The sequence below is a fragment of the Aulonocara sp. 'chitande type north' Nkhata Bay genome, linkage group LG4 (assembly GCF_057382095.1).
Source record: "Aulonocara sp. 'chitande type north' Nkhata Bay isolate Kocher_YH1m ecotype deep benthic linkage group LG4, A_spYH_male_GT1.1, whole genome shotgun sequence".
NCBI classification, from domain to species: Eukaryota; Metazoa; Chordata; class Actinopteri; order Cichliformes; family Cichlidae; genus Aulonocara; species Aulonocara sp. 'chitande type north' Nkhata Bay.
Genome location: NC_141347.1, coordinates 17,093,891 through 17,121,805, shown reverse-complemented (window position 1 = coordinate 17,121,805; position 27,915 = coordinate 17,093,891). Strand labels below are relative to the sequence as shown.

At 39.5% G+C, this 27,915-nt stretch overlaps 1 protein-coding gene across 2 annotated transcripts in view; it reads left to right on the top strand.

The window, feature by feature from the left end:
* The window catches only part of cacna1ha (calcium channel, voltage-dependent, T type, alpha 1H subunit a), a 127,536-nt gene that overhangs the window by 62,126 nt on the left and 37,495 nt on the right, over positions 1-27,915 (top strand). For both annotated transcript variants that reach the window (XM_086288765.1, XM_086288764.1), the window contains exons 3-13: positions 4,360-4,471; positions 5,104-5,237; positions 6,081-6,178; positions 10,268-10,427; positions 13,828-14,128; positions 16,624-16,716; positions 17,517-17,755; positions 18,996-19,528; positions 22,222-22,388; positions 22,637-22,831; positions 27,230-27,381. In XM_086288765.1, coding sequence (XP_086144891.1) covers positions 4,360-4,471; positions 5,104-5,237; positions 6,081-6,178; positions 10,268-10,427; positions 13,828-14,128; positions 16,624-16,716; positions 17,517-17,755; positions 18,996-19,528; positions 22,222-22,388; positions 22,637-22,831; positions 27,230-27,381 — 2,184 coding nt within the window. The remainder of the gene's footprint in view (positions 1-4,359; positions 4,472-5,103; positions 5,238-6,080; positions 6,179-10,267; positions 10,428-13,827; positions 14,129-16,623; positions 16,717-17,516; positions 17,756-18,995; positions 19,529-22,221; positions 22,389-22,636; positions 22,832-27,229; positions 27,382-27,915) is intronic.

Here is a 27,915-nt window from a genome sequence, read left to right as displayed (position 1 = left end):
TACCATTTATGCTTTAATTGATCTGCACAATTAAGCAGACTCATGTCTTTTAGCTTTCCTCATACTGAGTACTCACCGTCACTAGGGAGAATAAATATGCTGGGCATTTTGGCAGAGCTCACTGCGCATTTGTAAGGTTTAAGCGTAGGTGAGTATTGGTATCTGAGGCTCAGGAAATCCTGGTGGGAACAGCATAATCTTGATGATGTGTTGGAAGAAGCAAAGCATAGTCTATTGAATACACGTAACAGTGCCACAGATGGCTAATTGTAATGTTTTTGCTGGTAGGATATTTTAGCTCCTTGTCCAAAAATGTCACATGTAATTGGCATAAATAATTGAAATTGCCTCTTTGATAATGTACTGCATCTACAGCTTAGTTGTCTAAAGGAAATTCCTCTTAAACTGATAGGATGCAGGAATTGTAATGTAAATCAAAATACACTGCAGTTATTCACCATCTTGCAGGGAATATTTCTAAATCAATGGAAGAAAAACACAAAATAATGAATATGGAGGATGCATTTGAGAAAAATGGATTTTATCTTGGTGAGAAATTAAAAATACAACATGAAAACCACACTTCTGTTGACTTTTTTTTGCTTGTCTGTGCATGTGACCATGTACACACCTGTTGAAATGTGTAAGATTCATATATGAAAGTGTTTAGGTAAATAGGAAAATGTATGGATAAAGAAACAAGACTCATTTTTTTAAATTACAAGTATACTGATACAGAAGTTAGCTATTTGCTAATATATATGTTTTGAAGTTACAGTATAATGGCCAATAAATGAGAATTTATAAAAGAAAGAAGAGAAAGGAGAAACACCCTTCAGGCATTCTGTGAGGGTTGATGTTGCATAGTTTGACCAACAGGGGGATTCGGCAACTTCCTGGGTTTGGAGCACTACAAACTACAACGGCTAATCTGAGCAGACTTGGGTACAGTTCAGTGACGCAATCATGTCTTGCTATCAAGCCGTGAATTACATATTATCTAAGTAGGGACTTAAAACAGGGTTGCTGCCTCTCTCCCCTTCTGTTCATTCTGTACACAAATGAGTGTCGCAGCAATTTCACAAACAGACACATCCTGAAGTTTGCTGATGACACAGTAATCGACGAGTCAGGCCATGGACAGGTTGTAGATGATTTTGTGAATTGGTGTGATGAGTCCTTCCTCTCACTTAATGTGTCAAAAACTAAAGACATGATTATTGATTTTAGGAAGTCCTCTTATAGCTCATCACCCACTATCATTAAAACTGCCGATATTGGGATCGTTGAGAGTTATAAATATCTAGGTGTGGTACTTGACCATAAACTGTGTTTTGAATCTCATGCTGATGCCACTACTAAAAAAGTTCAACAAAGACTGTTCTTTTTAAGGAAAATGAGATCTTTTAATGTCTCATCTGAGATGTTGTCCTTGTTTTATAGAAGTTTTATCGAATCTGTGATGTCTTTTTGTATCGCTGCCTGGTTTGGTAACCTGACGGTGAAGAATAAGAATCGGTTGGGACTTCTGGTAAAAACTGCTAGCAAAATTTCAGGGCGCTGGCAAGATGGACTTTTGGCCATTTACAATAGAAATGTGCTTAGAAAGGCTCATTCTATTATTAATTGTGTGAACCATCCACTTCATCCACTCTTTTATCCCTACTGCGTCTTGTCTCCTAAATGGCAAATAATTGTCCTTGAATTTTCTATCATTATTATTGTTATTATTGTTTTATAGTATTGTTCTGCTTGTTCTTATCCTCCTGCTGCTAAACTAAATTCCCCTTGTGGGACAATAAAGAAATTGAATTGAATTGAATTGAATTGAAACAAAAACTATCCGCAGATTTATTAAATCTTTAAATCACAAAATGTTAGTAGGGGTAACAGTCTTAAGAGTTCTGTATTGGTGGGCTGTCATTTTTGAAGATATTTGGAAAAGGAAAAGATCTTTAACTTACAATATAAAGTGCATTACGCTGTATAAATGACATTTAATTCAATCAAATTGAAATGGTGGCACATTTGTGAAGTGGTGTGTGTACCTTTGTTAGCTTCTCTAAAATGGGTGAAGGTAACCCTAGGATCTATGTTTGCAATTCAATTCTTTTGACCAAAACATGCACATGCTCACAAAATTAGCATATGAGAATGTGAAAAAAACCTAAACGAATTGTGTTCCAGCACAAATTAAATCCAGGATATGTTCCTATCGTGGTAATAGGCTGCAGTTGCATCTCAAACAACCTCAGGACAGAAAAAACTATTTGAGGTCAAACTTGTTTGCTGATACAAACTTCTGTCTTCTGGCCTCCGATCACAGCATTAAGTCCCAAGTGTATCTGTGTTTGTGCATTTGTGTGTGGAAAACACGCATAATGTCATTAGCATATAATATTTGTATCCCTACGTTTGCGTGCGCTTCATAAGACTGTCCGTGAGTAATGTGGAAGACAATAGTCACCATTTGTTTTCCGCTTTAACTCCTTCTCTAATTAGAACAGTACTTCACCTTGGGAATACTTCTGCACTGCAGTTCAGTGCGCACACCAGATCACTGAGTGTACAATGTGCCTGAGAAAATGTGTGGGATGTGTGTTTGGGGTAAAAGCCAACCAAAGTAGAAAAACAGCAGCATCAGGGCCTCTGATTTAGGTTTCCTTCTAATCACGGTCACGTCATTTTTCCTCCTTAATGTATTTTGCATCCCGGTCTTTCTCCCTCTCTCCCTTTTTCTTGCTTAATATCTCCTCCATTGGGTATAATTTTTTTTCCCCATTTAGATGATGAGACATCTTCTAAAATGAACAACCCCACTGTGATGTAGTGTTCGTATATACATTTAAGACTTTGCTTTTGTTTTTGTAAACCGTTTGATTTATGAAGAAAATCATACTTCCACATGTTGTCAGTGCTCATTGGATGTGCTCACTGCTGTTTGTTCTTACAGTGGTTATTACTTTGTTGTGAATTGATATATATTCCACATGCTTTTTGTGTGATCGGATAAAAATGAAAAACCGAATGAGAGAAATTATTCGATTTTGACAGACGCCTTCAGATTTAACTTTTTTTTTCCTTCCAGAAATGCAGATCCAGTTTTAATTGCCATCTGTGTTGATGCACTCAAAGCACATCAAAGACAGAAACTCCATTTTATGTCTGTTCTTGAATAGCAGTTCAATATGGCATTATGTGTTAATAATTTATGCTACACCACATAGACAAAAATTCAAGGACAAACAAATCCACAGTCATCAGACCACTTAAAATTTATTGCTTTGTCCTAAATAGATAATCTCACTCGCCACCAAAACAGGATAAAAGAATAGGACCAGCAAAAGGAAAGATTACTCATTAGTGTAAAATCAGGTCAGAGTTGATGTCTGAGACAAAGCAGGACAAAGGTTTTCAAATAGCAAACCTTTAGACTCACAAATAGAGAAATAGATGCTACTATATCACACTCACAAAGGTATATCTGTGTTTTGTGTACCGATGTTACGATACCAGAAATTTAATCATTAGTACCAGTACATGTAGAATTGCATGATGATGATTGCTGAGTAGCCTAATAACCTTACATTACTTACATTATGTTAGCTACATCGGCGGTCCCTACCCTTTTTGCACCACGGACCGGTTCATGTCTGACAATATTTTCACTGAAAGGCCGTTAAGGTGTCGCGGATAAATACAACAAAATAAAACCAGCACCAGTACCAAAATAAGGACGATTTATTCATAACACACAGGAAGACACCCAGGGAAACCAAGTTACTGATAAAAACAATAACAAAAATAATGATAAAAACCATGAAAACCATCAATTTCAAACCCAAGCCTCGGTACCAAACGAGACACGGACCAGTACCAGTCCATGGCCCGGGTGTTGGGGACCGATGAGCTACCTTACATTTATATAACGTTCGCAATTGCAAACTCTTTAGCCTATGGAACATAGCTAATTTTGCAACAGCTGCTGCACAGTTTTTTTCCTTTTCTTAAGTTTGTCTTATTTCTTGAGCATGTAATGATAGACAAGAGCACTATAGATGTATGCTTCCCCCCGACTTAAGGAAAAACTGCCGACTTGGCTCCTACGATTTAGGTCATAAACTAATCAAGAAAGTGTTAAGTTGTGTCATAGATTAAAAGAGCTGCATGGTCATTTTCCCATAGGCTTCTATTCCATTGGACTTTTCATAAAAAAAAGATGTTGCCCTGTGATGGCCATTATCAATAATACGGGTTTTAGGCACTTTACAGTAAGTTGCTTTGACTATATACAGTCTGTGTTTTTGCATGCTTTTGAATTCACACAACATATGTTTTGACCTTAACTTGCTCTTGCACGTGGTTTGAGCACGTGTCCATGTTGGTGATCCTGCTCAACTGTGTGACTCTGGGGATGTATCGGCCCTGTGAGGACGTTACCTGCCAGTCAGAGTGGTGTCGCATCTTACAGGTAAGTGCTGCACTCCCACACTGTCAGCTGGGCCTGCTACACAGTATGCAGTAATGTCAGCAGCTGATTGGTTGTTGATTAACTTACTGACATGTTCAAGAGCTTTTTCAACAGAAGCACCATTCACTACAAAGACAAGAACCATATTTTTTACTTTTATTTTAACTAAGCTACTTCAATTAGTGTTTTAAATTATTACACGTATGCAACCACAATGCATAAAAACACTCATGAAAAAAGTTAATTATTCATTTTCCTCTTTTCACACCCATTTATTTCTATAAGCTTTCACTGTAGTGCGATGCTGATTCCTGACACACTGAGATCTTCTCATTATATTCGAAGAGAGACATTCTTTTTGCTGTAAAATGTCTAATTAATTGAGACACAACCATAAACATGGTACGCCCGAGTTATTCCCTGCTGGGATAAAACTAACTAACTGATAAAAGCAGTCTTTGTCAGAAAACCTCCTCTAGCATTTCCACTTTTCTTGGTTCAGAACGCGACTGTTTTGATAAGAAGACTTAAAAAGGATCGTTCACTTTGCAAGGATTCCACTTCCTCTTCTTTTTATTGTTGTCAAAGCTTATTTTTGTCTGTGTTCTTGTCACTTTATCCTTTGCGACCAGGTGTTGGATGACTGCATCTTCGCTTTCTTTGCGGTGGAAATGGTTATCAAGATGGTGGCCCTGGGAATTTTTGGCTCCAAGTGTTACTTTGATGACAAGTGGAATCAGCTTGACTTTGTCATTGTCATGGCAGGGTTGGTATCCCACTGTGCCTTTTGCTCATCTCCACTAATTGCTCAATTATCTCTATCACCAGCAGCTTAAATATTAACAGTCTGCTTAGAATAAAAGAAAAAAGAAAAAGCACTTTATTTCTTCCTCCTATACTATATAAATAGGGCTCTTTACACCTCACACATTCAAGTTGTAGGTCATTTGGTGGTTCACCACGCCCAATTTGAAATCCATGGCGACTGATCCCATGACTTTGACACACACTTCCCTTGTGCTTATTTTACATTGAATAACTATTTAAATAAACTTTAGTTTTGCTCCACCTACATATGCATAAGATTTATGTCGCATTAATGAAGGGTAGGAAGAAATAGGGATGCAGAAATAAATACTGAAGCAATATAATGTTCAACATATGCAATAAAATATATATCTATGTAAGTTTCTGTCAGCTTGTCTGTCAGTTGGAGCAATGTTTCTCTATTATTCGTTAGCCAGTCTGTTATGAGGCACATTCTCCACATAATTGCAGAGAAAAATGTAAACATGTTTAGGACCATCATTATAGCCTTCTGTCTGCTCGTTGTCACACTCATTATGTTTGCATGCTGTATCACAGACTATACAGAAGAAAAAGTGCTTCTGACTTTATGCAATTAAATGGCAAATGCACAGTAATTATGTGGGTCGCTTCAATTACAACCTTTATTAGATTATTAGTGTTTCATTTCATTTTCTTGTTGTTGCTGTTTTGTGTAGACATAAATGTGTGTGTGGTCACCATTTCGTTTTTATAACGTCTATGAAGTAAAACCTTCTCCACCTCTCTCTCTCTCTCTCTCTCTCTGCGACCATGTCTTCAGGATGTTGGAGTATTCCCTGGATGGCCACAATGCCAGTCTGTCAGCTATCCGTACCGTCCGAGTACTCAGGCCACTGCGGGCTATCAACAGAGTACCAAGTATGCCAGTTTCTTAGTTGTGGTTTGGCTCATATTTTCCCATATATGCAGGGTTTTTACAGCATTTCCCCAATGATTAATGTAAAGCTGTATATTTCTATCTGCCTGGTGTTACTCACTTTGAACTAAGGAAGACAGAGCAGTGTTTTGCTGTGTTTATTCTCAGCACTGCGTGGTAAATTGACCGATGATCAAGACTTTGGTTTTCATCTCACTTTGTGCCAGCCAGCGGGATCTTGCACATAGTTTGTCAATTTCCTAAAAGCTCTGTGACAGAAATAACCATGAATCTACAGCTAAAGGGGATCACTACACAATGGTGTCATAACAACTTACAAGGTTATTAATCAGCATACATTAGGCAAGCAGCCAAGGTCTTTTTCCGGACTCAGCTGCCAGTATTGGTAGCCTTTAAATATATATGTATTTATGTAAGGTTGTTTTTTTCTCATTTTCATGTATATTATAGATTTATTGCACATAAAGTGAAATATCCATGTCTCTTGGCTTAATTTAGCACACCCAACCATATGGTGGTGGTTGGTCCACTGTATTTACTCAGTTCCAAATTCAACCCAGCTGTTTACCAGGAGATTTTAAACCACTTTGTGCTGTCACAAGCTTTATGGAGATGCAGATTTCCTTTTCCAGCAGGACCTAGCACCTGCCCACAGCGCCAAAACTACTACTACCTTTGCTGACAGGTTATTACTGTTTTTGACTGGCCAGCCAACTCACCTGACCTGCACCTCACAGAGAATCTGTGGGTTTTGTCAAGAGGAAGATAAGAAGCACAGATCCAAAACTACAGGCGAGCCAAAGGCTGCTATCAAAGCAGCCTGGGCTTCATTAACGCCTCAGCAGTGCTACAGGCTGATTGCGTCCATCCCATGCCATGCTGATGCAGTCATTTGTGGTAACAGATCCCCACCTACGTCACTTTATAGACATTTCTGCATGTTGAAGAATTGAAGATACTTGAGTTGTGTGTGTTTAAGTTTTCTTTGGGGAATTTAAATGATGATGACCTCACATTCATGAGTGACACTGGGGGCTGCACTGCTGCTAACTCATACACTGTCACATAGCATGGAAGACACAGTGGGTCAACACATTAACATTATCACCAAGCTAACAGTAGTTCTGGGAAAAACTTAAAGCTGTGCACAAGGTGAAATAAAACTTATTATTACTGCAACAAGTGTTCAGTTGCTCCCTAAAGGTGGGTTGGTAGATGGAGGCAGATAGAGAGAGGACAGAGGGAGAGAATGTCAGTGAAGACCCAGCTAGCTTAGAGATAGAAATTCAAGGTCAGTGATCTTGAGTTTTCTTGCCCCAAGACACAAACATACCTGAAAGGCGATGTTCATATGCTCACAGGTACACACAACACTGGGCCTCTTCTGTTTTTCTTTTTTTCTTTCACCGTAAATATAGTGTCTGTAAGAACGAGCCACGTAGATAAGGCTAACACAGCTTTTCCTCCTCTGTTCTTCTTTCTCTAATCAGTCTGTCTTTCTGTTTTTCTTTCTGCCTAAGAGGATGGGAAATATTCATTGAACTACAAATGTTAACTGTGTCTTTTGTGCTGTAGCTTAGAAACAGTGAGCACCGCACTCTGATTATTTCACGTTCTCAAGGTTGATACGTGCAGGGGGCTTTTGCAAAATCTCTGCCAACTGCCTTGTGCACTCCCAGTCACATACTTTTACCGTCAAGTGAATGCGTTAGCGCAAGCCTGTTATGGTGCTGGAAACAATTACATTTACCCTGTGTGAAATGATCGCAAATTCTTCAGCCATCTGTCTAGTTTTGACTGCATGACTGGGTTTAGAAAAGCACTAGCCTTCCTCAGTTTCTTACTAGGTCAGTTTCTTGTTATGAGCAAAAAAAAAAAAAAAAAGGTAAGTGAATGCCCATGAATGAAAAGCACAAGCTGACAGCAATGATAACGAAATCTCCAAGGGCATCTTTAGAAACATGGCTGATTTCTCTGGTGGTTCAAGCCAGTCTCTTGTCATCACAACTTGACAGCGAAAACTGTTGTGGGTGACAGTAGTTCTGGCTTTTAAAAATACAATTTTTGTATTTTTTATATTTTGATTCCAAGGATTCCAAGAAAGCAGACTTCCTTGGTCTTGAGTTATAGTTTCCCCCATAATTTCTGAAGGGAAGTTTAAGTTTTTCTTTTGAAATTGGCTCCTTTATCACTCATTTTCAGTCCAGTTCTTTTACCCAAACCTTTTTTACTGGGATGCGTTTTTTTTTGTTTTTTTTTGTTAAGCCACTAAACACTGACCTATGAAAAATTCAAGTAAAAGTAGTATAAAAAAGACCCTTAACTGAAGGCATGAAACAGTAATGCATTGTAGCATAACTCAGCAAACCTAGCACATAACCAATTTTAAATTGTAGCCGTTTTGTTACTAGAACAAATAATTTGTTGCCATTTTATTTTTATTGCATTTATAAAAAATCCCAAAAGGTAAAACAGATTTGCAGGCATAAACTTATATTTTTGCACCAACAACATGATTCCCAAAGAGCTATTAGCTGAGCTGGAATAACTTAACATGGTGTGCAGTGAGTTCTTAATAAGTTTGACAAGTAGAGGACAAAAGAAGAAGTGGCAGGCTCAAAGAACTTATTTACAGCAAATGATCAGTATCTGAAATTTATGCCCTGAAAGCTGGACACGGATGCATCTGGCCTTTATCTGATCCATCTACTGTTCACTGAGGCCTCATCGGAAATGGTCTAAGTCTCAGGGAAGGGAAACAGGGAGAGAAGGTTGAGTTATGCAAAAGTACACAAGAACTGGACTGAAAATCAGTGGCAGCAGGTCTTATAGAGTAGCTACTTTCAGCTGCTCCCTAATTCACAAGGGGTTGCCACAGGAGGTGGCTCCACACATGTGATTTAGCACATTGTGTTGCCTAATGCCCTTCCTGACACATTCCCAAAGGGGTTTGTTTCTTCTCCCAGGAGGGATAAATGCACATTTGACAACAGTAAACACGAGGCAGCCAACATCCAAAGAAGAGCTTTGGATGTCATTCAAGAAGCCCGGAGAAATATTCCTGAAAACTACATATAGACATTACAAGAAAGTTTGCCTCAGACTGTTGGTAAAAATAAAGGTGGCCATATCAAATATACCAAATACCATTTTAAACCTGTCACTCAGAGAAATTAATTCAGTGACATTAAAATGAAAGGTAGAAGATTACTAAAGTGAGGCAACAGGGATTCAACAAGATGGATAACCTTAGCTGATGAATGACTACAATTAGCAATGTAATGACAGCTTTTATCTAAATGTGACTCATTCATATATGATTTTTTTTATGTATATTTAATAATAAGAAGAGTAAAAGAAAGGATAGTCACATTTTACACATTTCAATAATAACTGCATTGACAATAAAATGTTTCTTTAGCTTCTGGCACAGATTTAATAGGAATACTATTATCTTAATTCTTAGGCCCATTCTGATAACTGTAAAACTGGCAAACAAGACATTTGTTTGTTTTCCACTGATGATGATAATGGCTACAGGTAGAGTTTTCTCACGCTGTTGCACAGCACAGACAGTTTGGTCTCAGGATGAAGATTTAAATTGAATTATCACTACAAAGGTAAAAACTGGCAACTCTGTGCCACAGAAAGAATAATAATATCATAGCACTGCACATGTGATCAATGTGACAAAGCTGTGATATATGGAGGAGGAGACAGGGGACATTGTGAGGACCTCGGGGACTGGATCCCTGATGCTGCTGATGCTAAGCACATCTGACATGGGAGATGGATGCTGAATGCACGTGGTTAGATAATAGTAGCCACAAGGAAGCTGCGAGTTCAAATCCCAGAGGATGAAACAATGTCAATCTGTCACTTTCAGTATTGTCATCTGTTGTAATTATAACGTGTGCGAGGATGAAGTTGTTGGCTCCAAAAACATAAGATTAATAGAGCTCGTCAAGGTAAAAGTAAAAGGCTAGCTCGGATGGGTTTTATATTATGTCTGTCATGAATGTCGGGTGCTATTAGTCACACATCTTTGTTGTTTGTATCCCACTGTGTAGGTATGAGGATCTTGGTGACACTGCTGTTAGACACTCTGCCGATGCTGGGAAATGTTCTGCTCCTCTGCTTCTTTGTCTTCTTCATCTTCGGCATTGTGGGAGTCCAGTTGTGGGAGGGACTGCTGCGCAATCGCTGCTTCCTGGGAGAGGACATCGAAACGTGAGGAATTCCGCCTTGTGATGTAGGATAGGAATCTCTTGATCTTTTATGTCAAAGCTGCATTTGATTTTTTTGAACGATACATTTTGGTGAAACTGGGATCCAATTTAAACTTATTTTCCTTGAAAACTGACAAAAAAGGGATGAGTGAACGAGAGCCTGACTGATCATACCAATACCAGTGTTTAGGGATGTAAAACTCAATATATCGAGCGATTTTTTTTTTTTTCAGGAACATGGAATATAAACAGATTTCCTGTATATTTGTCATTTGTAGTAATTTATTTGCTCGTTCATGGCCGTTAGGTTGTATTTGTGGCGCTGTGTTGTAGAGTGCCCTCTGGTGGACAACTATGTAATCCAACAGTCCAGATATGGTTGAAGGGTGTTTCTCCTCTCTATTCTGTACTTTTTTAATTGTCTTTTATCAGTCGTTATAAAAGTTGCTACCGATACATCAGCAAATACCTAATATCGATCACTAATATCAGCCCACTGATAAATCGGTCAGGCTCTAGAGTGAAAGGTACAATCTCGGTCTGTAAAGCTACAAATTGCTTGACAAATATGATATTTTAGCTTCCTCCCTTTTTAGTCCTGTCATAAATTCTGTTGTCATCTGGGGTGATAGTTAGCAGTAGTGAAAATGTAGAACTTCTAGCTTGTTAGAGTATGCACAATGCAGAGAAGTGGAGCAATGCTGTATCAATAAGAACAGGTCAATGTGCTGGTTTCTGTACTCTGAGACAAAGAAATAAAAATACCCCATCTTTGTAGATAATGTGGCTAAAAATATAGACATTCTAGAAACATGCTGTGTCCCTCAATAGAAAGAATTTAAATTAGCACCTATGATCATTGAAAATCATCTCCAAAAAGACCTAGAACTTATCAGCGCAAGAGAAAATTAATTCAGGAGACACTTTTAACTTTGTGGAGTGAAGTGATAAAGCTACTTTCGACTGCTCCCTTATTCACACGGGGTCGCGACAGCTGGTAGCGCTACATATTTGATTAAGCAGATTTTTACACTGGATAGACTTCCTGATGTAACATCCAATGGATCACTACCTCCTCCCGGGAGTGAACCAGGAATCTTTTGCTTGGTAGGCAAATGTTTAAACCACTGCACCATAAAATTCCTGAATATGTGTAAAAGTTTTCTTGCTCAGTCCAGATTGTAGGAAATGGCAGACCATAGGTACTGACCTGAAACCAAGAAAAGATACAGCTTCTGTCGATGTGAGACAGAAAACGAGTCAGCACTGACAGACCCACAGCCGAGAGAGAACACAGTGTTCGCTCTGTTACCAAAGACGGGAGAGGAAAACGCTGCATTTCCCTTCTATGCAGCTTGCATTGTGGGAATACTCGATGAACCTATTTTTTCACATTTAGCTTTTCTCGTCTTGTGATATAACAAGATCGGATACAAAAACAGCAGACAAGCTTACTCCCTCAAAATCAAGTACACACACACAAACAGCCAAAATCGAGCTCAGTCATCATTTTAGCCGTGGGGAGTGATTTTATGCAAGAGAAAAATAATAAAAGTTGCTTCAGTAGCCACATCCTCACAACGCCAAAAGAGGCATGAACTAATTGTGCTTTTGATGTAATGGCACAAATTGTCCCAGAGTTAATGTTTCTTTGAGTAGATAAGAAAGACGGATAGAAAACCACAGCTTAATACTTAATATAAAAGATGCTGTGATTCCTTTCAGAGAACAAATCTATCTGACTTCCAGGGTAAAATGAATCACTGCCCTCTGAAATAACACATGCACATGCACATACTCTTGCACTAAGCGTCTCCACAATTTCAATTGATTTTTTTCCTTTATTTCCTATTTTAGTGAGTGTTGCAGGCATTTCTTATCATATGCAGTGCCGTGGAGAAGTGTTTGCCCGCTTTCTGATGTCTTATTTTTCTTTCAATATTCTTTTGTGACCTCCTGGATGAGTTGCTGATGTGCTCTTGGAATCACTGTTCCATGTTTTCAAAATTTATGGCTAGTGGAGTCCCAAAGCCTTTAAAATGGCTTTTTAACCCTTTCCAGACTGACGGATGTCAGTAACTTTCTCGGCTGTTTCTTTAGATGGTGGTATGGTGTGTTTTGAGGTCTTTTAGTCTTCTTCATTTTGTCAGACAGGTTCTGTTTCAGTGATTTCATAATTTATCAAATCTGGGAGTATCCATGAAGTTATTTTAAGGGAGGCCAATGACTTTTTCCTAAAGGGAAAGGTGGGTTATGATAGCTTTTTTCCCCTTAACAAATGCTCCTCATTTAAAAACTGCATTTTTTTATTTACTCAGGTTATGTTTGCCTAATTTAAAAATTATTTAGGTGATCTGAAGCATACAGATGTGACAAATATGCAAAAAAGTAAGAAATGGGTAAGGGGCAAACACTTTCTCATGACACTGAAGCTTTTGGCTTTTTTAAAGCCTTTGAAAAATAAGGAACATGATTTTTGCCTCAGCAGCATTAGGCAAACACACCACAACGGGAAAAAAAGATGACAGGAATTATGGGAATGGTGTGAAAATAAAGCAGTGCACGGTTGCTAAAGCCTTCCGTGTTAGTCGGGCATAAATATCCCTTCACGCAGTAACTGTTGTGGAGAGCTCTCCAATTTAAAGGGAGGAGTATAAATAAAATAGGTAATCTGTGGGATGCACTCAGCACTCTCTACCACGAATAGGAAACACCTGTCACCATGGATACCAATAAAAAAAATCTTGTCATAAAATAAGGGCCATGTTGTTTTTGTAAGTGAAGGATTCAAAGTGTAATGACAACTTGTGCGAATAAAAACATGAATATGGTATAATAACAGTTTTTCTATTTACTGTATCTTTCAAATGCTGAACACTAGAGCAGAAAGGCTGTTAAAGGGGTTGATCTTTTCTCCCCACATAGGTGGAGTGGATAGACAAATATTTTAGAGGCCATAGAGGGCGAGCCACCCAACCATCAATCTTTTTTTATCACTTATTCGGCTCTGACTGGAGCAGCTAGAGCTTTTTTAAAGATTATTTACAGGAAATACAAACTTCCTATATTATCTCTATAGATCCCCCAAAACAAGAGAAGCAAACCAGAAATAACTGAGAAGCCTCATCGAAATCATCAGTCATTCGTGTTGAGGTTTTATAACACGACGTATTGGCTACAGTCATGATTTGATTTTTAAGCCACTAAGCAATTATAAGACAGAGAGTTCATCAATCCTATTACCATATTGTTGAGATGATTTGCTGATTAGAGTGGAAATCTCTGACTGAGATGTTTTGGAAGAAGAGAACACTGACTGTAATTTGTGGGGTATTTATGTTTGCCCACATGCGTGTGCTCGCAGTGATATTTGTGTTATTCTTTTTCTTTTTTTAATCCAGAATGTACAACATGTCTTTAAATCCTTATTACATGTCTGAGGAAGGTGAAGACAGCCCGTTTATCTGCTCGGCTCCACGCGAAAACGGGATGCGGCGTTGCAAAGATGTGCCACCCTACTCTCAAGACGGGCTCGAATGCACATTGCCGGCTTCTGACCTGAGTTTTAGGAGTGTTGCCAGCGGTAACTTTTGTGTTAACTGGTATCAGTACTACAACGACTGCCGCCCAGGGGAGCTCAACCCTCACAGGGGAGCTGTCAACTTTGACAATATCGGCTATGCTTGGATAGCCATATTCCAGGTAAGCGGGGACAAATGCGCAGATTTGTTTGCAGAAGGTAAAACCCAGAAACCAGTATTTGCTGTTTGCCATAGTTTTGCAAGTTTTGGTTTTCAGTTTTGTTGTTTGTTAAATCACCAAAGACAATATTTGGACTGGGCATTTTATCCATATAGAGTAACCTCAAACTAGAAAATATCACATACTACCGAACACAGTAACTGTTTACTCTCACCTGACTGTCTCAGGGTTTCATTTCATCCCCTAACACTGACATAATATAAATGAAAATCTTCAGCTTAATGACATTTCTGTTAGGATGCCTGGGTCGTTGCCCCCGAGTTTTGAGTTTATTATATTATTAATCATTTCTAGTTTTTTGGTTTCTTTGTTAGAGTTCTGTCTTATGGTTTATGTCTCTGTGTTCTCTAGTTGCTCTGTCTCCCCTGTCAGCTGTATCCCCTTGTCAATTCCGTGTCTCTGTGTTATGTTTCCTGTTTTACTTTGAAAGTCCGTGTCTTACGTTAATGTGTCTGGTTTTGCTTCCTTTGTCTCGTTAGGCCTGAGTTGCCCCAGCTGTGTTTCACTCCTGTTTCCCTTTCCCTGATTGGTCCCTCTGTGTATTTAAGCCCTGTGTTTCTCTGTGTCTGTGTCATGATCTACTCTTATCCACCCTCATCTGTCTGTCTGTCTGTCTGTCTGTCTGTCTGTCTGTCTGTCTGTCTGTCTGTCTAAGCTTATTTTGTATTCTCAGTTTTGTTACCCTTTTGAGTTCAGCATTAAAGCTGTTTTTTGAGTTCACGTCTGTCTCCAGAGTCTGCACTTTGGGTCCTTTTCCTGCCTGCACGCAGGCGTTTCATAACAATTTCACACTAATACTGGCTTAAAATGAATCGTATAAATAAATGAAGGCTGATGTTACTCTATCTTCTTAACCCACAAATCAGAGATGTCCAATTTGCATCATAAAAAAAGAGCGTAGGTGTGGCTTTTTCAGCCATTGGTTAGTGAAGCCATTAAAGAGTATTCAGGTTTGAGGCACTTCCCCATTGTCTTTCCTTTTCAGACCCCGACCATAGGCAGTGCATGCGATATAATAGTGTTTGTCCAGGATCAACACTGAAAATGACGACTCATGTTGTTGCAATGTCTTAGTTTATGGAATATGGCAGAAAAAGAAAACATTGCCTTTGCTTATTAAATATCTCTTCTTGAACAAATTTAAGCAGTTCAAATTTTTACTCATTTATATAATATAATAAATAATTGTTAAGTTCTGTTACCTGTTAGCTTAGGTTACCAAGCTAACTTAGGCTACTAAGCTAACATATAAGCGGTTTGACAGCCAGTGGGTTTTTTTGCAACCAAGATGACGATGGATTTCTGAAACCAAAAGGTGACATCACTGTCTTCACTGCTATTTACTACTTTAAGAGTAAATCAGGCTTATTCTGTGTCTCCTTGATCTGGAATAGAGTTTAAATAGAGTGAAGTGGCATTGAGAAACCAGGTAATTGTATTTTTGCAAGCTTGGCCTGGAAGCCACTGGATAATCTGTTTACTTCTGTGTTCTCTCTCAGCTACACGGTGTCATAATATCGCTCCTTCACATATATACTACAGTTGCCTTTCGCAAAATGGCTTAACACAGCCCAAGATTTGTATTTCGATTTGTCCACGTCCATAATGAATTAGGAATCCTGTGGTGAATTAATCAGGAACTGATTACAAAATATGTGCCTTTAGAGCTGACATTTAAATTCTTGGTTAGTTAAGTGAATGAGGTAATCAGGTGGTAAATGTACAGTTTACAAGACCTGCATAGATGTTCTTGGCTAAAAGTTTTGTACCTATGTATGGTTTGTTTAGCATACGTTTACTGTTGACACATATGAACTCCTTGGTTGATCTTCTGCATTAGAGAGCAGAGTAGTCTCCTCTGGGTGCTTGTGTGTGCATGTCTCCCTGTTTGTGTGTAGGTGGATTTTACGCATGTGTGGTGTCTGTTTTTGGTATGCTTGTTCACAATTTTCCATTCACACAGAGGTATGTGCTGGCATCTGAGCCTAATGTACATACATTCCTGCTAATCTGCATGCTCCGTCAGTTTTTGCAGTGGTGTTTCAGGCTCCGCTGAGGTGTAAGTGTTGAGGTGTGATTGTATTATCAGCTTGGCTGAACTTAGCCACCGTTTTCAAGTCTCAGAATCTCAAATGCTCATTAGCATAGTGGCTACATGAGAGAATTGTTTGATTTTTTTTGCACTAGCACTCACACACAAACACACACATCCTTTATAACATGTTTTAGGGACACTGCAGACTTTCTTCAGAAGAATAGCCATTAAAAACATAACTGGAAATCTGATTGCTGTATACTGGAATACGTATGTGTCTCTGGGTGGGTGTCTATGCCATTTTTGAAGAAAAAGTAATGGGCAGAGCTATATAGGAATGTTTGCTTTTTATTGAAACTAAAAGGCTCCCACTCTCTGTCTTTTTGTCCTCTATCACCAGGTCATCACACTAGAAGGCTGGGTAGACATCATGTACTATGTCATGGATGCTCACTCCTTCTATAATTTTATATATTTTATACTGCTCATTATTGTAAGTACCTCATTATTTTTTTTGTTTAACTTCTCTTTATATTCTCTTGTTTTGCTAGAGCCTTGAAGCAACGACAAAACGTGATTGGGTCCAAAATATCTTGTTTTAAAGGACCATTATTTTTCATTTTTGCAAAGGACTAATTCAGATAAATGTGAACGCCTGCAGCTTTCTAAGCCTGATCGACTTTTTGTTGAGGAGACAGCTGTCTATAGACAATTTTCCCTGGTTTGGGATTTTTAATTGACCTAGTCAACTAAAAACAGACACTGGATTTAGTTTTCAGACTGACTGCACTTAAGTACTTTCAATACAAAATGAGGAATTAATAACCAGGTGGAGAAAGTGCTCATCTAATTTGCAATTCATCTTTTAGTACCACACGCTAATGACATATTTAGCATACATTTCATTATTGAGTTGACATTTCAAAGTTATAGTAAGGACAAAGCCAACTCATTGGAGGATCATTTAAATTTAATTATTTCTAAGTAACTAAAAAACTTTTCAGTTTTATGTTTACAGTGTTTGACCAAGCAGGTAGCATCTCAAATAATGAATAAGCTCTAATAATGCTCCTTATATTTTTACACCGTAAGGAGGCATAAAGTCAACAGTGAGTCAAATATTTATAAAGTAAACACTGTCTTGATTCTTTATACAGAATTAAAGGTGAAATACTTTTATGACCCTAAATCAACACTTTTATGGAGCAGGCTTTGACTCAGTTAAACACACTGTATCATTTTAGGTGTTGTTGTTGTGGTTTGCACTTTCTTTACCTTTCCCTTTTCAAACAGGTGGGCTCTTTCTTCATGATCAACTTGTGCCTCGTGGTCATTGCCACCCAATTCTCCGAGACAAAGCAAAGGGAGAATGCACTGATGCGGGAGCAGCGTGCTCGTTACATGTCAAACGACTCCACACTTGCCAGTTACAGCGAGCCGGGCTCGTGCTATGAAGAGATGCTACGCTACATTAGCCATCTTTACCGCAAGTTTACACGCAGGCTCCAGAGGATATACTCTGGCTGGCACAGGTACATTACAGGTTGTTTTTTTTTTGTTTTTTGTTTTTAATTCTGTAGAATATGTCTAGAAATGTCTAATGACGTAGCAATAAATGTGTTGTGTGGTGATGTTAGCAAAAAAACAGCAACTTGGACTTTGTTACTTAGGGTGGAGATGATAGCTCAAAAATGTATTGGTAAATGTAATGGACAATTTGTTCTAAAGCCCTCAACATCAACCTTAAAAATGCCAAGTAACTTTGGTAAGATGAAAAGAATCTCTAATCCAACACAATGCAAAAAAAAGAGAAACCATCACATGGTGCTTTTTTAGGTTAAGTTGCACTATTAGCACCCCAGACTGGTCTGAGACCTCATGGCAACCTATGGAAAAATGAGGTTCCTGCGGTCGCCCGTAGTTCGCACGGAAGACTGACTTGTCTGTAAGCACTCAATACCTACTATCTGAGCTGTGGTAAAAGTGCACTGCAACCCAGCTTTCACTTTCATGAAAAGTCTCCATTTCTGAATTGTGTAACACTTTTATCCATTTCACTACTACTACTGCACAATGCTGGATATCTCCTTGCAACCAAAACAGTAACAAGGAATCTTTTGGTGGATCACCATATAACTCTTGAGACCAGTTCCACATAACAACTCCCAGTGACCTCCAGCAACCATTTGCCAAATGTTTAGGGAGTACCTATTTTATCCACCCTATGTTGGCCAGTTGGTCACTCAGTGGCATCTAGGCCCATGTGACTGAGGCTTTTGCACTTGATTTCTCACCTACTGCCACTAACCACTTGCCAAATGGTCATGAAATTCATTGTTCCCTAACGACTTGCCAGGCTATGTGACAGGCTCACCTAATATGGCTCTATTAGTACACACTTTTAATTTTCGTTATCTAGTTAATTGCTTTCAGAAGTTGAGATCAGTAAATTAGCAAAAAACACGATAAGATCTTCACTCAACAACTCTCCCCTGGCAATAAATAAATAAATAATTAAAACAACCAGTGTTATTTTTCCACTACCCAATATATTAATTCTCTACATCCCTTTTATGTTTTGTTGTTAATTTGCAATCATTTTGCGGGATTTGCCAACCGTGCACCTCACAGAATTACATTGTGCCTGCCAGAAATATATTAGAAATGCATTCTGATGCAAACACAAATAAACAAAAATCTATCTTGAATAAATATTACTATTTATTACTAGCCACCCTTAATTATTATTCATGTCTCTTTTTTTCTGAACAGTAAACGTCGTAAAAAGGTGAATCCTAATGGCAGCAGTGGAGGCAGTAATGGTGGAGGTAATGGGCATGGCCACGGTTCCAGCAGGGGCTGCGGAGGGTCAGGCCCAGGTAACGCATTGTGGTTGAGGCCAATCCATAACCTTTTACAACACCATCAGCATCAGCACTGTCGTCTCAGCAATGGCGGGCAGCACACCGTCAGCGTGGCAACCACAGAGCACGTGGACAGAGAAGGACACATCAAAGTCGGGGAGGAACTGGAGATGAAGTCGCTTACCGTTCGGAGGGGAAGTGCAAATGGAAACAACGATAACTCGACCACTGTCACCCAGCGCGTGGGCTCATTACTCGGGCGACTGAACGGGGGGATGAACTATCCCACCATTCTGCCGTCTTTTGTGTGCAGCTATAGCAGCAAGACGCCACCCCCTCACTCAAAGCAGTGCGGTTCTTGTCTGGAGCATCCGCCGAACCACCCGGCTTCTGAGCACGCCGAGACACTGACCAAGCTTTACCAGCTCATGGGACAGCACAGTAAGAAAACAATCACTGCACACAGACACATGGGTGGATCTCAAAATTGTAGAATCCAGAAAAATATGGATGTTGAATCTGCGTCTATGGGAATACCACACTTTACTGTTCACCATTGTTTTTCTGGTCAGAAAGATCAGAGGTGAGTCAGCTAAAGGAAGATGCCACTTTCAGAGTGTTTAAACCACAACCAAATATCTTACAAAGATAAAAGGTGAAAAAATAAAGCTTTTCTTTCGCTATTTGTCTTCCACCGTCCTTTAAGTCTCCTTCACATTCTCTTTGCGACGCTTTAGAATTCCCTCGGGCTCCATTATAGTTTTGTCATCACACTCACTTTCATTCAGTGCTCTTTCTTTTACCCTGCGTCCTCATCCCAAGCTTGACCTGAAATAGCCCGTGGCTGCTTCTGCGGTGTGTGTGTGCATGAGTCTCAAGAAGCACTTAGAGCCCTGACAGGAAATCCATGTCTCAAGTGTTAAAGTCATCAGCGCAGAGAAGTGGATAAAGGGGCAGGACTGACTGAATCAACACAGTGTGTGGGGGGAACAGTTAAAGGAGGAAAAGTATGGAGTGTTAAGGAATGTAAACAGGAATGCAGGTGTGTTATGGTATTCTGAAAACAAGTGGCTGAGGAAGGAAGAAAATATGGAGTTTATTAATGTATTCATAAAGTATGAAAGATTTAAGGCCCGCATTGAGAAGCTGAAAGAAGGCCGCCAAGAGAAAAATAAATTAGAGCAATAAAAAGAAAGAGAAGAGAGCTGGGGGAGGACACATAAAGGAGGGCTGGATTCGGGGATACCGAGAAAATAACAGAGAGCAGAAAGACAGGAGCTGCGCAGAAATGGTATGAAAGACATTTCTGTTGTGTCATTAAAGGGTGAGACTAACAGTAAGCACGAGAAACTGATGTTAAGCAGCCTGAATCCTTTTGGAGAGTGAGTGCAATGCTTAAAAAAATATCACCCTAAATTGTACTCTGTAGTAAAGATCACATATTTACTCATTTGAAGGGGGATGTGTTCTGTTTGCTTTCAGCACTGTTAGGTAACTCACTATCTGCTAAACCTTATAAGGTATGGCTTTAGAGTGTGAATCATGTTTTTGGTTCCTCTTCACTTTTGGAGGACCATGTTCTTGGGAATATTTTCAGCTCTGTAGCCCTCTGATTTCACTGTAATTGTAGCCTTATTGAATAACCTTATACGATGGGATCAGTTTAAACAAAATTTTCCCCGGACAAGGGTTTTGTACTCTGATGGAATTTGCGAAGGTAATTTGTGAGTATGTCAAGAACTGGAGAAGTGTTTAAGATTATAAATGACAATAAAATACAATGAGAGCACACACAAACCTTTTTTAATAGCTCGGGGTATAGACAGTGTTGTAAACAACTTTATGTGCTGTTAAAGCTGCTTTTGAAGAGCTGACGTTTTCAGAAGTCACGCTTTGCCTGTGTTAGTTTTCAGCTGTGCTTTGCTCTGCAGTTCCTCTGTACTGATTTTAAAAGGCTCCAGTCAGAGAACAGAAGGTGAGACGAGGCAGCCGAGATCTCAAACTGTGGGCGAGCTTGCAGTACTCACTGCGGAAACTTAATGTGTGCTGGCCGCGTGCTGAAAAGGACGGCCCTTCAGCACAAAATGCAAAATTTCACTTATGTTAATGTCTTCGAGCTGGGTCGTTATACCACAAGGTTTGTCTCTTTGTCTCTTTATGTTGTCCTTATAAAAAAGTCGACCACATAAACATGTAGAAGCACTCATTTTTACTCCCCTCCAACTGTTCCACTTTTACAACAGTAAGCTTAACAAGCACCAGCAAGTGCTTTGCAGTAAAGGACTCGCCAATGATTCCCGGTGCTTTATACTACATAGAGTTGGTCCTACTTTGCTAATGGGGACTTCAGATCTTTTATCTTTTCTATTATTTATAGTTTTGATAAAGAATACACTTGGATCAAACGTAAATCAAAGCTAATGTCGAAATATATGATGTGCTTTAGTAGTAAAGATGCAAATTAGAGCCTAACTTTCATTGATTTCTTAAGTTGTCTAATAATATCACCATACCTACTTACAGATGATCCCTGCTTCAAATATGTAATTTTAAGAAAGTTTATTTTTATATTTACATTTAAAAACTTGATTTATTTACATTGATTTACTTGATTTACAGCAGGATATAGAATATATAATGTTAGAGTCGGACCGAAATAGGACTGATGCTGATACTTGGTGGTATTAAAAAGCTGATATATTGGCCAATATTTTCTTTTCTTTCAGACACACAAATATAAAAAGATTTCATTAAAAAATGTGTGTTGTTCTTATTTACGCACTTACACTCGATAAGACTAAACTTGGATTAGCTGTTTGTTTGCGGTGTTCAAAACATGTTGTAAACTGGGGAGCTGAGCGCCCTCTGGTGGACAGACTGTACAATGGCAGCATTCATATCGTGCTTGAAGGGTGTTTCTCTTGTGGCCTTTTTTTTTAACTTTAAAAATGTTCAATTAATTGCTGTTATAAATATCAATACCAATATACTGGGAAGTCGATATTAATTTAATATAATTTGTAAAAAAAAATTACCAAACCAAAACATGTTTGCTCATTAAAGATAAACACATAGGACAGTTATAGAAACTCCTTCAGCAATGTCTGACCATCATCACCCGTTCTTCCTTTCAGGTCGCCAGCGGCTGCTCTACCAGCTGGCGGGTATGGTGCCCAGCCCTCTTCTCTTGGAGCTACTTAGCTGCCCTTTGTGTGCCAGCAGCCTGGAGACCTTGGAGCTGGAACTGGGAGACCTAGAGGGAGGCAAGGGAGAGGCAGATGGACTACACGACTTCCCTCAGGTCAGAATGGATGGTTGTTTACTAATGATGATTTTAAACCTTGATGATTAATTCACAAGTGTTGATTAGACATATAATGATGATGAGCATGGTATATAAATAAATAAATACAATCTTTTAGTCTTCAAACCTAACACAGTGTTGTATTTGTGGATTATTTTGCATAGCGCCTAAAACTACAGTAATTAAAAAGCACAAGACGTCCTTGTTGGTGTTTTGACTTATTGTATCCAAAATCTTGTATCCAGGGGGCCGATGTGAGAGGAGTGAGGGGTCGGAGCAGACGCCGTGGGGTTGTTGAATACGAAAATGGAGTGGTTCGTGCCTGGAGGGACCTCAGGGAAAAACTAAAGAGGATTGTGGAAAGTAAATACTTCAACCGCGGGATCATGATCGCTATTCTTGTGAATACTCTCAGCATGGGAATAGAGTACCACGAGCAGGTAAGACACAGGGGATAGGGTGTCGGGCGGATTTTGCTTTTCTGGGAATATGACACAAATCAGTGGTTTAAAGCTAAGAGGACTACTGGTGACAGGAGTTTAGTGAAAACGGGTAGCAAGTGTGTTTAAACAAATGCCTTTTTATGGCTCGTTCAGTCTGGGAGTCTGAATGAGAGGAAACGAGAGTTAGAGATGGAGGCAGAGTGAAGAGGGCTGAGGGGCTGAAGGAAATAAAGGGAAGGAGGGGGGTGGAAGGAGTAGCACCCACTCGTTTCCTCTTTCTCACACATAAATTACACGTCCAGGCACTGTCACACACTCCAGACTCACAGTTTCGACTTTATCCTATGTGGCCAACATCTGGAAAGTTTTACATTAAATAATACCATTGCTCTTTCCCTTCTCCGGTGTCACACGGACACATTTATGTAATGATATTTCACATTTACACATAGGAGCTGTTTCACTTCCCAGCAGGTCTGGAAATGGCTACAAATTCAAAGAAGAGATTCTGGTGCATGAACAAAGACCATTCCCTTCTTTCCTCTCTCTCTGTGTCTCCATGTCTCCCTCTCCAGGGGGATGTGTGTGCGTGTGTGCGCACATGTGAGTGTGTTTCTATCTTAGTGGCATAAACATAAGGAGCGACTAGAAGAACCATGGCCTTTTTAGGGCAATGACACACACATACACACACTCAAGCACACACATACACATGAAGCGAAGTGTTAAATACGAGTTCCTCCTCCCTTCAGTAGTCATCATCCCACATATGTTACACCTCGCCAACTTTTTGAGACTATGAGTGTAGCTGCGTGCGCGCGGAGAGGTGTATAAATGTGGGAGGCATAGTGCAGACTTTGTATGTGTGTAGAGACACAAAGAGAGAGGAAAAGAGAACAAGGGAGGCGATCAATGCTTGTTTTGGCTGCATTTAGATTTCATTTTAGAAATAGGCCGAACGTAAAATCGAGGTGTAAACTGACGTGCGCATAGTTTTCACACATGGAGCGTGGCACCCATCAGATGAGGTGCTGAGCTGATCTTTAACCTCACAAATTTCATTACAAATTAAATTACAAATTAGCGGGCCTTGATTGCAACATAAAAACTGTGTCTCTTGTTACTTAATCAAAGGTGGTTTGACAACAACAAATGCAATTTGTGCAATTTTAAACGTACCTTCTTAATTCTCATAAGAAATAACAGGTTTCTGGTTACTTTGGTTCACATGTGAAAGATTTTTTTATGTGCATAACGTTCATGTATGTTACAGTTGTATTAATCTTGTCCCTGATTAACATTCACGGGTTCACCGTGTAAAATTAAATACATAATAGATGTTAAGGTACACTGCGTAACTGAGTCCACATGATTAGGCTTAGATTTTTACAGGGCTGGTATTACGATAATCAATGTTTTTTTCTGTACACTGCTTTGTACGGTGTGAGGTATGCAAGTCTCTGTTTTGCTTTTTGTCCTCTTGTTCCTAAGGGCAAGGTCATATGCAGAGCTGTGTTCAAAATTCTACACTCGAAATGCCTCCTTGTGGGTACTGAGAGTATTTCATTTTGATTGACCACCGCGTTGGTCAAATGTAAGGGTGGAAGTAGAAAACGGCATCTAAAGCAATAGTCCAGAGTGCTCGATGGGGACCATAAAACAAATTGATATACGCTTAAGAGCTTGTTATAATTGTTAAACCTCTCAGTTTCAAATGATCGCAGCAATACAGAGTCGATTGTTTCATGAGGCTGACGACTCAAAGGCACCTTCACTGTCGTTATTAATATGAAGAAAAGTGCTTTTTTCAGCTTTTCCAGTCCAGTTTTGTTTTTCATTTGCCCAACAACTTAAAAATGCTTTTCTTTGAAGGTGAAAGGAGTAGCATATGTAGCTTTTGCTGTGGCGTGAACTCAAACCCAGGCCCTGTTGTGTAGCCTTGGGCGTGCAGGGATCCCACTCAACCAGGTTAGCTGTAGCGGCACCCACAGCTCTATACCCTGGAGTTGTTTTCATTTATTTTATTCTACCATGTCAGACATAGTGTGCTGTCCTTTTTCAACATGCTGTTAAGTGGTACACAGACTGAATAAGAATCATCTGCAAAATTCTTTTTCACTTCTCCAGTGTAAAGACGGAGGGCCACTGAGGTACTGAAAATGCCATTAAGTCCAGTGTTAAACAATAATACATGTGTCTAGTACTATATTTGCCCAAGACAAACGCTTCCTGACAGCTCTTTTGAAGTTTTATTGAATTTATTTTAGGCTTTTCGTGGGATGTTTTGTCTTTGAAAAAAAACAACAACTTGTATTCTTTCTCTCACAACACAAGACACCAGCAGTTATATTTGAGTCCCTTGACATTACTACTGTGCCTCCCTCCCTCCCCCCCATGCTGGTGTTGTTTTTAAACTCCCTGAAAGTCCGCGTTAACTCACAAGCTCATCAGCAAAAATGCTGTATAATTTGTTAATTTGTTACACAACCCTGTTCTTACTCCACATTACTAAACGCAATTCATATTGATAATGGGCTTACAATTATAACAGCTTTAGCAGCAAGCATTTAAACTACTGTCAATCTAGCACTGTATAACACAAGTACTATCAGTGGGTACGCATGATATTGACAGAGATGTACCATACATACATTTTTCGGCAGTTGTTAAGGTCAGCAAAGAAGTACACTATGTTGCCAAAAGTATTCACTCACCCATCCACATCAACAAATTCAGGTGTACCAATCACTTGCTACATACCGCTAAACTTCATGTGGCGTTCAGATGAGCTCAAGAACAGTGTGTCAAGAGCTTTATGGGATGGGTTTACATGGCTGAGCAGCTGCATCCAAGTCTTACATCACCAAACACAATGCAAAGCGTTGGAAGCACGCCGCCAGTGGACTCTAGAGAAGTGGAGATGTCCTTAATTGATGAATCACACTTCTCCATCTGGCAATCTGACAGACGAGTCGGGGTTTGACAGTTGCCAGGGTAACGGTACATGTCTGACTGCATTGTGCCAAGTGTAAAGTTGTGTGGGGTTGTTTGCCAGTAGTTGGGCTCAGCCCCTTAGATCCAGTGAAAGAAACTCTAAATTCTTCAGCATACCAAGAACTTTTTGGACAATTTCATGCTCCCAACTTCTTGTGAACAGCAGTGCAGAAACCAAGGTCCATGAGGACATGGATGAGTGAGTTTGGTGTGGAGGAAGTTGACTGGCCTGCACAGAGTCCTGATCTCAACCTGATAGAACGCTTTTAGGATGAATTAGAGGAGACTGCAAGCCAGGCCTTATCAGTGTCTGATCTCACAAGTCCACTTTTGGAAGAATTGTCAAAAATTCTTGTAAACACACAGCCTTTCTAGAAGAGCTGAAGCTCATAAGCTGCAACATGTGAGCTGACATCATATTAAACTCTGTGGATTAAGAATGGGATATCACTAAATTTCCTATGCATGTGAAGGCAGATGAGCGAATACTTTTGGCAATATAGTGTATGTATATTAGCGTTGTCAGTGATACTCATAAATATGGTCTATCTGTTATGGGCCTGGGGGTTTGGGTCTACTGCTTGTTGACTCCCACATATGCAGAGAGTCACAAGTGGTGTTAATAAGTCTTCCTTCTGTGGCATGAGAACTAAAATCTATCACAAGCTAAAGAGTTTCACAAACTGTGAGGGAGAGTAGAGAGAATTTATGGTTTCAGTCATGTGGGGATCATAAATATTCATTACGTGTGAATTTTGGGACTGCACAATGCTTGTTAGCAAAGACTCTTGATACTTAGCAAGTAAAACGAAATGTAATAAAAAGGCTGGTGGTTGAAGGGCTATTTTTTAAGAGCATTTAATGTTCGTGCAGGAGAATGATGTGAGACTGAGGTGCAATGTTGAAAGTCCACATTCACATACGCGCTATTACAATGGATTTGTAATAATGTAACTATGGTTTTCCAGCAGACTCGCAGACAAACAACAGACTTGCAATGCTTTAGTTAGTTTGTCCTGATGAGACGCAGTGTATGAACTCAGGATGTGGCACCAGAAAATTTACTGGAGCGCAAAAATGCAGAATTTTTAATACAAGATTTGACGTTTTACAAGAGGGCCTCGGTTAAATCTTTGCTGGATCACTGAGTGTAATGTGGTAAGTGAAGTAGATTAGCAGTTATAGATTGGTGTTGGCCCTATATTGATTGATAGGGCCTGGCTGCAGCTCTGATGTTGACTGATAATGTCTCAGCTCATGGCACAAAGGCTTGGAGGTAATACAGTGGACTTACTAACTATCTTGCTTCTTCATTCTTTTGTTTTCCTTCCTGCTTTATCTCCCATGCCCTCCTCCCCCCTCTTCTTTTCTTTTGCATTCTCTTTCTTTTGCTCCATCCAGCCCGAGGAACTGACTGATGTGTTAGAGATCAGCAACATCGTTTTCACCAGCATGTTTGTCCTGGAGATGGGTTTCATGCTGCTGGCTTTCGGCTTGTTTGGATACATCAGGAACCCATACAACATCTTTGACAGCATCATTGTTATCATCAGGTAGTATTTATCCGTGCTGTTTTGTCTCCACGTAGAGAAGAAAGTGCAGAGAGACCAAAGCAATCAGTAGCAGACAAGTAACAGTTGGAGGTATAGCGTGTGTCTAATTTCTCACCAACTTGAGGTTTCAGTTGTCAGGTTCAGTGCTGTAGCATCTCTTCTGTTGGTAAGATTGTCACAGTCATAAGGGAACACACGTCACTTGCTGCCTCAGCAGACTCCTTACTCTGTCAGTTGAGGTTTGCAGTGTGGCTCTCATTTAGCTTTGGGCCTTTCAAACTGTGATGTTCGGTTACTTTTGCTTTTGAAATAGAATTAGCTTTCTAATCACTACAGATAATCCTGTTACTACTGGTGATGTCACGGCTGCACAGCAGTCGTGTGGTGAATTGAGAAAAGGATCCAAGATGCAGGCACTGACTGGGGTGCGAGTGAAAATTTATTTGCAGAGGTGATAAAGTGACAAAACAGGAAGAGCAGAGCGGGGAGTAAACAAACCTAAACTGGGAAAACTAAAGAACAAAACTTAAACCA